The 13023-nt window shown below is 32.4% G+C and overlaps 1 protein-coding gene across 4 annotated transcripts in view; it reads right to left on the bottom strand.

The window, feature by feature from the left end:
- Positions 1–13023, bottom strand: part of BMP2K (BMP2 inducible kinase) — a 114273-nt gene that overhangs the window by 55421 nt on the left and 45829 nt on the right. For 2 of the 4 annotated variants that reach the window (XM_072810021.1, XM_072810019.1), the window contains exons 2-6: positions 12075–12193; positions 10288–10393; positions 4631–4773; positions 2754–2875; positions 548–629 (exon numbers count right to left, since the gene is read on the bottom strand). In XM_072810021.1, coding sequence (XP_072666122.1) covers positions 548–629; positions 2754–2875; positions 4631–4773; positions 10288–10393; positions 12075–12193 — 572 coding nt within the window. Of the gene's footprint in view, positions 1–547; positions 630–2753; positions 2876–4630; positions 4774–10287; positions 10394–11639; positions 11701–12074; positions 12194–13023 lie in introns of all 4 variants that reach the window. The other 2 variants (XM_072810022.1, XM_072810020.1) reach the window with 2 other exon arrangements.

Raw genomic sequence — 13023 nt, 5'->3', positions numbered from 1 at the left:
AAAGTTTCCAATATATTTAGTTTTAAAAATCTGCATATTAAGTGGACCCACACAGTTCAAACACATGTTATTCAAGGGCCAACTGTATATGCTAAATGATAAGATCCTCAATATGTAAAAGTTAGTAAATGGTATGATTTTTATTAGAAAAAAAGTTTTACTATTTCCATTAAAAAGATCCTAAAATACTTCCAAAACCTACTTAAGAGTTAGGACCAGCTTTTCCATACTACGATCAACCAAAATTACACTCAATCCAAAAAATGCTAACATTCTATATAATATAAATTCTAAAAAATACTATAGTAAAAAGTTACATTATATGGAAGTCCTTTATTTGCTTCTTTATACCTAAGTTTTCCAATTCAAGATTAAGACGTTAAAATGTTCTATTTGTTTTCTTCTTCTGAATAACCAGCTCTACTATACACCACTCTCTTCTACTTATTATGAAATACCTTTTGGGGGACACGGGGAAAATAATCAACTGAACTCAGATTTTTTTTTTAATTTGGTTAGAGAAAATGTTAGCCTTTCTTGGCCTTACCCAGATATCAGCCTTGGTGGTGATGGGTTTCCCTCCATAAAGGTTGATCATTTCAGGGGCTCTGTATGACAGAGTTGTATACCTGGCAGTAAATAAGTGAAATGGAGTGGAGATATAAAAAAAAAAAAAAAAAAAAAAAAAAAAGATACTACATTGTTTCTACATAAAATACTACAAAAACTTTGTTTCAATAACATTATATAGAATTAATACTATTTTTAAAAAGCTCATTAAAAATCCATCAAGATTTAACAATACAAAGCATCTACATACACATTTTTAATTCAACAAGTGTAATAGCACCTCTAATGATATAAAAACTTAATTTTCTTTAATAAAAAATCTTAAAGACAATGGATTGAAATATTGTTTTCCTTGAATTTATTTTAAATAATATGACTTTAAAATAATCCTTATCAAAATATTTTAGCCTATTAATTTTAAAGCAAAATTGCTACTCTTTCAAAAAATTAATTTATATGTTTATTAAGGATTTCCTTTTTATGGACCCTAATATAATTCCTGGCACATAGTAATAAATCTCCATTAGGTTTATTTTATCATTGTTGTTTTAAAAGTAACCTAGCTGCTATAATTCTAACTACACTAATTAAGAACACTTCTAAAACTGACTGCCATGATAAGCTATTTGGAATTAAAATACACTGTGAAAAAATATTTACCAGTATAAAAATTCTAAATCCACTATGAACAGAATATTTTAATGAAGTAGTACTCAATTTCATGGCAGAAATTATTAGACAATAGAAGGACTTCCTATATCATGGCATAATTTAAGATCAATTTTGAGTATCAATATGTTTCATTTTATATGAAATATCTTACAGTTCAACATTCTATATCATCTTACGTTTTCAAAATTACCCTGAGTGGTGAGACATTTTCAATGATACTACTACACAGGAGCAACCTGAGAAACCAGAATAGAAACTGCATGAGGGCAGGGCTTCTGTTCACTGCTATACTGCAGCACCGACAACAGTGTCCACTGCATGGTAGGCCCTGAATAAGAACCTGTTAACTGAATAAATGGTTAGACCATTAACTCCTCAAATGAGCCACAAAGCACAAGAACTCCTCAGGAGCCTGCGTTCATCAATAATGCAAACTTCTACTGAACCTTAACTATACTTCAAATCTCAACAGCAAGAAATGAAACTTTCAGCAAGTCAGAGATCCTAAAGCAGTCATAACACAACTCAGTATTTTTCATTTTTTATAAATATACACATATATGTGTGTATATATATATAAAATATATATATATGTGTGTGTGTACATATATCCCCAAGAAGTCAATTCAATAATTTGTTCTTTGTATTCTTCGGGACATTTTTTTTGTTTACCGAGGAGTTAATTTTTACGGAATCTAATATAATCATCATAGGCTAAGTACCCACAGTGTTATACAAATGGGCCACAGTATGATCAACTCTCCTTGAGTCATTTCAAAATGTATACTGCAGGTCAAAGGATAACTACTCTTAAACAATTGAGAATTTGTGAGGAAGTGAAGAAAGACAACTTAGAAAAGACAATTATGTAGAAATTCCTATTCTCACAGATCTTTGTACATTCTGTATCATTTTATTAAAGTAATCTAAGATTTACAAACAGTTCTATTTCCTAAAACTAGAAAACAGAAAAGTCAGGGAAAGGTCTTTATAGGTACTCTGGCAACCACAGAAAGTACAAAATTAAGAAAACATAAAGCAGATATGACATATTTCTACCAGAGAATTTCTGATACATTATCACAAAGTAACATGTTTTCCATAGTTTTCAATGCATTAAGAAGTCAATCTTCCTCATTTTAAATGTGAAGTAAAAGTTTTCAAATAATTTTTCCTAATAAGCACAAATCCTCAGTATTAGTAAAAACAAAGATGTTTAACTGAACTCAACAATCACTTAAAATTCCCTTTAATGATTCCACAAATCACTACAGCTTAACAAATTTCCTGATAAATATATTTACAATGTACATGAAAAAACCTGTATCCCTGATAAAATATATTTTCTACTGCGCTAGGGCAGACACAAATTAATCAATGTCTATGGCACAGAAATATTTTGAAGAAATCTATAAATGGAACACCTATAATTTGTATTAGCAGAACTGCTCCACAGACTTAAGTTAATTAAAATTCCCATGAGACAAAGCGCAATAAAGATAGAAACTTACTTTTTAATTTCTTCTTCTACCAGATTAACTCCATCTTTTTGAGGATTAAGAAATTTATTCGTAGCACTGCCAAAGTCACAAAGTACATAGTTTCCACTATCATTCAACAAAATATTTTCTACCTTCAGAAAAAAATAAATAATTAGTAGTATTTTCAAAGTGAAATTATATTTTATAACCATGTTTTTACCAAATAAACATTGAAAGGTTTGTACCATATATACATACATATAGCAGCAAGATAAATTATGAGAAAGGACAAATGAATCAGACCAAAAATATACTTGACTACGTCTACTGTTTCTCTTACTAAGAACAGAAGTGTTTCTTCCATCCCAGGATGATTTTTTCCAAGGGCCAAGAAGCCCTAAATCCTCTTTAAACCTCTCCTATGAAGAAAAAGAACTAGCAAAAGTCTATACTGTATCCCATTTTTCTCCTTTACTGACACTTTACTTTATAGACAAAACAACAACAACAACAACAACAAAAAAACATTAAAATTTTATCTGATTGGCTTCTAATTCCATTTTTATCTGAAATGTGCCACTAAAAAACACAGTTTTGACTTTACGTGTTAAAGCTATGTCAATTATTAGGGAAAATGTAAACACTGCATATTCATCAAAAGAACTGAAATGAACTACACTGGTTATCCAAATTAAAGGACAGAAAGTCTGCAGTCATGCACTTCAATCTTGGTTTAATTTCCTAGATGAACCTGTAGGTTTCCCTAGATGACCCTTACTGGTTAACAACCAATATTTTAAATGACATCGTCTATTCTCTTGTATTTTAAGAGTATTTTATTATCACCTTTCATAAATTTTGTATAATCAATCAGAATTGGGATTCATTCATTCATTCATTAAATATGTATTGAGACCTTGGCTATGTGCCAGGCACCATCCTAAATATTTCCATGTATCACTACAAAAGGGAAAAATCCCTGCCCACATGGAGTTCACATTCTAGTGGAAGAGAACAGAAAGTGAATGACAGGGATAATACATAAGCAAATTATATAGTACAAATTATATAAGGTAGCAAGTGATAATAAAGACAGAGCAGGGTAGAGAGCAGAAATGTTAGGTTGTAACTATAAATAAGGTGGTGCAAGACAGAACTCACTAAGAAGGTTAATCTGAGCAGACTTGAAAGCAGGATGAAAGTTTAGCCAAGGGCTATCTGGGCATATAGCACTTTGAGAAATTTTTAAAATCTTAGTGTTTGCCATCAAAGAAGGCACCTATGGTTTTAAATAATATATATAATTAGATCTTGAGCAATATGATACCAGGAATATTTAAATCCTCTGTGGGGACTTTTTCCAACGTACCAAGTAGGTACCCTAAACAAGAGATCAGAGCCCAGAAAAAACTAAGACCTTAAAGACAATCACCACCAAATTATAGTGAATTATAGAAAATTATAGTAAATCATAAATAAGTAAGTAAAGAGACCCATTCAAGTTTGCCTCCAAAATCTCTGGAAAACATTCTGATACTTAATATGGATTACAAGAAATAGAAGGAGAGCTGAACTGGGAGAGAACAGTGTAGAAGAACACTGCATTAGTGTTCAACCTGCATTAGTGACGTTCACATTTTTGCTCACAGAAGAAGCCTACTTTGTACAACAGAAGCAGAGTAGAGGGCACAAAATCCACTTCTATAGCTATGCTAGAAGAACTCAGGGTCATGGAAAGCATAGTTTCTATTCTACAGTCTTAATGTGGCCTCAGAAAATGTAGCCTAGGACAGAGATCCTTCTCAGTGCTGGTAATAAAAATTAATGTAGATGAAGATAGTCCAGAACATTTTAATGCTAAAGTTTAAAATACATGAATCAATCCATAAGTAGTCTAAAATTCATACCTTCAAATCCCGGTGAATTATTGGAGTCTTACACTGATGCAATCTTGCAACAGCTTCACAGGTATCGCAGAATATCTGTAATACTTCTGCTTCCATAAAACCTGTCTGCAGCTTCTTATTCATCTGATTCACTACCTGCCCAGCTAACCAAAAGAGTAATTTTGAGAAGACATATTTCTAGTAAAGAAAGACTACCATGAAGAAATTAAGAAATGCCTGTACAGTCTCAGGTAATGGGCAATTGGCTTTTTCATAATGCTCCTGTAAGGAGCCTTACTATACCATAGCATATTAATTCAATGACATGCATTTTTTTCATATTTTACATATCTGAAATAAAAATATCTTAAGATAGATGCTATTAGCCATTTTTTAAGATTTTAACATCTCTGAAATCAAGATATACCTTATAATTGATGACATAATGGATTTGAACAGTTATTCAACACTGTGCTATTAGATAAACAGTCCTGAACAAAAATAAAGTTTATATTATCATGAAATTTATAATCCAAAGGCAAAGATAAACATTAAGCCCCTAAACAAATAAATACACATAATTTTTATATAATAAGGATAATATGAGAGCAACCTAAATTTAAATTGGTGAAGGAAGATGGGGAGGAGAGAGTGTCAGATAAGGCCTGAGGAGGTGATATTTATGTTGAGACTATAGGATGATTAGGAACTAAACAGGCAGAGATCTGGAGAAAAGCATGCTAGCAACAGCAAGCAGCATGTACAAAGGGAGAGAGCTTGGGAAAAAGCTTAATAATTCCGAATAACTTAAAGGCAATGTAAGTATGGTCTAAGAAGCAGAGAAGAGGTAAAGTGACATAAAACTTACAAGACAGCTACCCATCAGCCATATTTTAGATTTTATTTGAGAACCATGGAAACTTCCTGATCTAGTTTTTTAAAGGATCTCCTTGATTGGGGAATGGGAGAATCACAAGGGTGGAAATGGAAAGATAGGTTAAGAGGCTTATACTCTAACTTAGGTAAAAGGCAATGGGCGGGATAATTTACTAAACTCAAATAGTCATACCAATGAGCCCTGACAGGATGATGAGATATTACATACACCACAATAATCAATAGTGTAATGACAATTCTGAATTATTAAGAAAAAATTTACTATCATATAAGAACACAAGTAAATATGTGATTCATTAAGAAAGCATTCTAATAAAACTCAAGTGTGGGAATTTAAAAAGACAAATTTGATATATATCAACTTGAAACTTCCCTTTGATGAGGTGGGAAAAATGAATGTTTACTATTTTGTAATCTGCAAGATGCCAACATGCCTGTTTCTTTTATTATCACTGCCTAAACAGCATGCTCATGTATTTTTTGAATTACATGTGTTCCATTTTAAATTTTTAAAGCAGGAAAAAATATCAAATTTTACTTATCAATCCCCATTTTCAGAATGCTCAAGTATATTTGGTGGCAATTTATTCAGAGTATCTCAAGAGTGAGGCACCTGACCAGGTAGCAACTTCCTCCATCCTTTTGTGTGTTAGACAAGGAACTTGTTTTAACCAAAAACTAAACAGGATGAAAAGCGTTTTATTAGTGCTCATTCACATTCTTGAAATATCATTTCACAGCTAAAGAAATCATAACCTTGAATTCAATGTTAAGTTTCTCTTCCAAACTTTCAATGTTCTAAAAAGTAGTATAAATTTTAAACGTTAATCCTCTTTATTCCATTCTGAGGTCCTGAATCACAAAATCCAAGTCCTCAAAGAAAGCTAAAAGCTGTATTTGAGCTGCATTTCAAATGTAGAAACAAATAAAATTTCATTATTCAAAATCAAAGTCCCCTAAAAATTAAAGTTAAGGTTATTCTAATGAGAAACAAACAAAAAAAATCAGATTCAGAAATCAAACAAGGTATAATTGTATTGCTACTATCTTTATGAGATAAATATCCCCAGGACAGCTTTACAGTGCCAGGGAAAAGGATGAGAAACACATGAAACAGAGCCACTCCAACTAACCCCAGCAAAACCACCGGCAGGTGAACAAGCCCAGCCAAAAAGAACAGTGTCATTCCACCAAGCTCAGTCTATAATGGATGAACCACTGATACACAATTAATAATAAATGACTGTTGTTTTATGCTATTGAGCATGCTCTACTCAGATCCTCTGGATTCCTTCTCTAGGATATAACTGCCCACTCAGAGGGTACATTCTAATCTACAGCACGTGCAGTAAACTTATTAGCTGGTGAAACATTTGAAGAAAACTTCTAACACAGAAAAGAAGGCATAAAAACAAACGGCAAAAAATTCAGAAAAACAAAAACACAAGGAACAGAAGAAGATTTTTTAAAAACTATAATCACTATTGACAACAAAAGACTTGCATCTAACACAAGAGCAAGGTGCATTTTTTTAAAGATTTTTTATTTATTTTTTCATGAGAGACACAGAGAGAAAGAGAGGCAGAGACACAGGCAGAGGGAGAAGCAGGCTCCATGCAGGGAGCCTGATGAGGATCACGCTCTGAGCCAAAGGCAGGTGCCAAACCGTTGAGCCACTCAGGGATCCCTCAAGGTGAATTTTAACAAAGTACAACATTAAGAGAACAAAGCGTTCCTGGAAATTACGAATAACACAGCAGAAATACAAAATTCTATAGAGGAGCTAAAAAGATACATTTAAGAAATGCTCCCAACATAAGTAAAATTCTTAAAAAGAGAAAATTAAGGAGAGAAAAAAACTGCCCAAAAATAAAGAGAGCAAAAATGACCTATAACCAAAGTACCTATATCTGAGATTTTAGAATGCTAGAGATAAGGAAAGATTCTAAGTGTCCATGGAAAAAAAGGGGCCACCTAAAAAACTAAAGAATCATAATGCGTCAGATTTCTCAATAATAACAAACACTAGGAAAAAAATGGAATAACACCTTCAGAATTCTACATCAAAATTATTTCTAACTTATAACACTTTGGTCATCCAAACTAAAAATTAAACATAGATGTTGAATAGAAATATTTCATATATGCTAGGTTTCAAATATGTTTCCTTCCATAATCCATTATCAGAAAGCTACTGAAAAATGTACTCTATTCAGAGGAGGTAGTTAAAAACAAGGAGGGAGGCATGAGCAGCAGGGAGTCCAAGATAGGACGATGGCAAAGGGAATTCCCAGAATGACAGCTAAATGCCATTCAAAATTAAACAGAACTAAAGTCTCCCAAAAGGATGTTTCTATAGAAGAAAAAATAAAGCACAATATTTAAATGTTTAAGCATACTGCATAAAGATTTACACATGCATTGGGGAATATGGGTCTAAACCACTAACACATATGAAGGAAATTAGGCAAATAAAAAATGGGGTAATTATTAACTCCAAGAAAAAAAATTTAAAGTACAAGAAAGAAAACATAATTACAGACTACTACATATCAGAGTTAAATGGCAAACAAAATAATTTAAACACAGATTATTAATTTAATCTAAAAACTAAGAACATACTACTCTGACAGTAAAATCCTCACTTTTATTTGGAGATCCTATCTAAAACATAAAAAACAGAAACAGCACTAGCAAACTTTCATTTAAGAGCCTCCCCATGCCCAGAATCACACACTGCTCTGATTTTCTATGTTTCTTCTTTTTCATACTCTAAGATCTCATTAAAACTGCAAATTCTCTTCTATATAATAAAGTGTAGAAATATGAAATTAAATATGAGAAGAAATATCTCAAGAATTTTTAAAGCAAATGCCTCTGAGGGATGGGGTAAGAGGATAATGGTTTAGACACAGCTTAACAGAACTATTTGAATTTTTAAAACATATGTGAATTACTTTGATAAATATAAAAATTTCACGTGAGTCAGCTTACTAATTCAAACTAGATAAAAAAATGTTTTTTAATTTTTTAAAAAGCAAAAGAATGACTTCCTCAAAATAATAGCTCAGGTCATATTCCTTTACTTTAAAATAAAATTTGTCCCCTGGTGCACCTGGGTGGCTCAGTTGATCAAGCGTCTGACTCCTGATTTGGGTCAGGTCATGATCTCAAGATCATGATCTCCTGAGATTGAGCCATGATCAGGCTCCGCGCTCAGTGGAGAGTCTGTGATTCTCTCTCTCCTTCTGCCCTTCCCCTCTCCCCACTCTGTCTCTGTCTCTCTCTCTCTCTAAAATAAATAAACTAATCTTTAAAAAATGAAAATAAAAAAATTTGTCCCCTAAAAACTGAAGTTCATTTGGTTCCCCTTTTAAAATGTCTTCTGGATGACTATTAATTAAACTCATATGATTATGCCAGATTCAATTACTTTTACAAAAAAAAGCCAAGGACTATCTTTACAAGTAACCAAGGGCAGGCTACTCTATCCAGCTAAGATTTAGCACGACATGGGATCCCTGGGTGGCGCAGCGGTTTGGCGCCTGCCTTTGGCCCAGGACGCGATCCTGGAGGGAGACCAGGGATCGAATCCCACATCAGGCTCCCAGTGCATGGAGCCTGCTTCTCCCTCTGCCTATGTCTCTGCCTCTCTCTCTCTGTGTGTGACTATCATAAATAAGTAAAAAATTTAAAAAAAAAAAAAAAAAAAAGAATCTTTAAAAAAAAAAAAAAAAAGATTTAGCACGACAAATGCTAGAGCTCAGGAGAGTAAAGAACATCAGTATCTTCTCCTTAAAGAGATCACAATGTTTTACAGTATGAGATAAAAAGCCATCAGGAAAACATCTGTTTTTTAATATTATATTTGGAAATAAGTTACCACTATATAATAAGAGATATTATAATACTGATTTACTTCATTTCCCCTGTCCTTCCCTCCTTACAAAACTAGAGTAAATGAGACTATATTTTTTCCACCACCACCACCAACATCCACCTCCACCATCATTCAGGAAATGGCAAGTGTTCCTAATATCATAATTAAAAATCACAATTGTCCTCAGAGAATCTCAATACAAACCAAGGCCCACTAGAACCCAAACTGCCAGATACAGTCTGATTAAAAAAAAAAAAAAAAAAAAAGGCAAAAAAAAAAAAAGTGCAAGTTTGCAGACAATGGATTAATTGCCTCCTTCAAATATATTAAAAGTTTTTAAATTATTAAGATATGCTATACAAGTAAGTATTTCTTTGAAATACCATAAGAGATCCAAATATAGTTTTTAAAACCTTCTGATGTTTACAAAAGAACCCCAAAAGACTTTGAAAGTTTATAAGTATTACATATCAAAATGCATCTAAATTTACTACATTAAATATATTGAAAATTAACATGGTTAAGTGCTGGAAAAAAATCTTACAAAACTAATATTGACACAATACACTCTTCTTTGTTGGACATTAAACATTTAGGGAGAATGATTATGTAACTGCTCTTCACCTGTTTGGATTTCCTGTTTTAAACCAACAGCATTTTTTTAATTGTCATTTACATACTCCCATCATCACTGCAGCAAGGATAACTAGATTTTAAATATATTTTTTGTAGATTTTAAATATTTCTTAACAGCATTCCTTAATTAGATAATTAAAGCTGAGATTACAATAAGTGTCTAGAATCAGGTGACAGCTACCCTAGAAGAAACCAAGACACGTACTAAAACATTTTAAGGGCAATTTTTTTTTTCAGTATAAAACAAATACAGAAAAATATTTACCTCGACAATATTCCATTAAGATAAGCACTTCCCATACATTATCACTAACTGAATTAACAGCACAGTCCAAATAACTCACAATGTTTTTGTGACCAGATAGCTCTTTCTGGAAAAAAAAAAAAAAATTTAGATAGATAGATAGATAGATAGATAGAAAGAAAGAAAGAAAAACATACATTTTAAAGCTCTTAATATTGGCAATGGTTTGAAGTCTAAATTAATATATTTAAAGAATTTCAAAAAAGTATAGAATCTGACATATTTCAAAAAGATTTCTACAAGGTTTCAATAAAAACTTCCATATGGCTGCTATTTTCTAATAGGCAAATATTCAATGAACACTAATTATTAAATTCAATCAGGAAGAAAGAGATGGTTCACTCAAAACCAACAGTCTCCAAAAGTGTGCAAGATAGTCCTTTGGGACTCAAGAATATCAGAACTTTTATCTAAAAAATTTTTTTTAATTAAGTCCTAGTATTTATGAACTAAAAATTATAGTCTCATTTGTTTGTTTTGCCTGCAACATATTATAGTTTATGTGTACCTAGTTAAGTGAACTTATGAATGCATATACTTTTAACTAAATAACCTACAAAATGAACAAGTGGTTAAAAAAAACTTCTATTAAGAAACCATAAGTTATAGATAATACTAATAATATAAGCATAAAGAAATAAGAAAAAAATGGCAAATCCTACACTTTTGTTCCTGGTGTAAGACAATCATTGCCATTTCAGTCTGGAAATTAAAAAACAATGATCAGTAATACTTTTTAAAATAAATTTACATCTAGTATCATTAATAAACCTAGTTTTAACTATGTAATTAGGAGGCAGAACATGTGAGTAATTCACAAATACATAAATATAATGTTAAATGGGCAACAAAAAAGTTGGAAGACCACTGCTCTAAAGAGCTAATCTCCCTAAATTATCTTATTCAAAAGCACAGAATTTGAGTGTTGCTGCTGCTGATGACTATATTTTATGTATCAAAATTACACAAATTCTATTAAAAGGAAGAATTATGGTACAACAGTACCATACCTAGACTCAAGTTAGAGAACTCACTGTAAGAACCCCTACTATCTTGGGGTAAATCTCTTCTCCCTTTTAACTGATAGCCTTTGTAAAAATAAAAAGCTTTTAAAAAGCAAGTCTCAAAGCCTAATCAACTCTAGTCTAACTAGGGAATAGGGAGAGTAAAGCACAATCTGGTATGTCATGATGTATAAATGTGCCTATCATTGAACAAAAGGGATCAAAATACATGTTGATTAAGATATTGATATAAAATAGGAAATCTCCCTCTTAGGTGGATAAATAGGAATGATACTAACAAGCACTTACATGAATGTGGAAAAACTGCAATTCTCGTACATTTTTGGATGAGAACAGCATAGGGATACGGCTAGGAAGGAATATACAGAAGGCTTCAACTATATCTGTAAGATTTTAATGCTTAAGTTGGGTAGTACATAAACTAGTATTTATTACATAATTCTGTAATTTTTCTATTCTCAAGATATTCCATAATTAAAATGTATTTTTAAGGGGGAGGAGGTAGGCAGAGCAGTTTGCCTGCTGAACTATAATAAGGAAGAGAGGAAAAAGCAGAAGGAGTTAGCTATATTTAGCCCTATATAGGACTATAAAGAATGCACTTCAAAGGTTTTCTAAATGTGCATAAACCAACAAGCAGCTTACTTAAAAGCTGGTTAATATTATAGTGCAAAATCAAAAGAAAATACACCAAATTTCAAATGGAATTACTCTTTCACTTACCATAATTGTAATTTCCCTTTTACAAATGTTGAGGTCTGGCATGTTATTGACATACATTCGTTTCAAAGCATGCCGGATTCCACCATGTGTCCGCACCAGGAAAACGGTGGAGAATCCACCTAGAAGAACAAGTACCAATTAACTAAAAAGAATCAGAAACTACTATCAAAATCATGTAATATCACTGAGGAGCTTAATCTCAGCAGGAAATAAACTGGCTGCACACAAATATAATAGTAAGCAACTATTTTTTTAGGTTAAAGGCCAAAATACTGGCTTCCTACACCAATCATAAAGCAGCACATAGAGAATAACACACTTCTGAAATGAGTAAGCTTCCCTTTAAAGGTGAAAATGCTAAAATTTCGTTTTGCACAGCAATACTTCTTACATAATACATGGAAAATATCACTACATAATTTTATTACTATAGTTTGGCACATACTTACTAGTGACTGCTTACCCACTAGCTTCCCCCTCTGTGATAACAAAATACTGATGTTATTTGAGGCATCAACAGGATCAGAGGGGTGGGTCCCCCTCCAGTTCCAGGGAATGAACCAACAATGTTATAAGGTGATAATGGGAATTTCATTTCCTCTTGTCAGTATCTGATTTAGAACCAGATATGTAATTGATTTTGCTTTGGGACATAAGGGAAAATTGGCTGGGGAATGTAGGAAGACTGTCCACCTAGAAAAACAGAAAGACTTGTGAAGAAGGCCAGAAGGCCATGCTCTTCCTCTGGCTTTTGGATTTTGTTATATATGATGTTTAGACCTATCGCAGCTATCTGTGGCCATGATGGACCAAAAGGATCAGATCAAAAATGACCCAGAACACTGACATAATTAGTCTACTGAATTAGACAACACTGGAACCACCTCCTTCTTAAATGATATGTCTTCATTATTTATGCCATAGTTTTTTGGAGAGTCTGTCAATTGTA

The sequence above is a fragment of the Canis lupus genome, chromosome 33 (assembly GCF_048164855.1).
Source record: "Canis lupus baileyi chromosome 33, mCanLup2.hap1, whole genome shotgun sequence".
Taxonomy (NCBI): Eukaryota; Metazoa; Chordata; class Mammalia; order Carnivora; family Canidae; genus Canis; species Canis lupus.
This window is presented reverse-complemented; position numbering and strand designations above follow the sequence as displayed.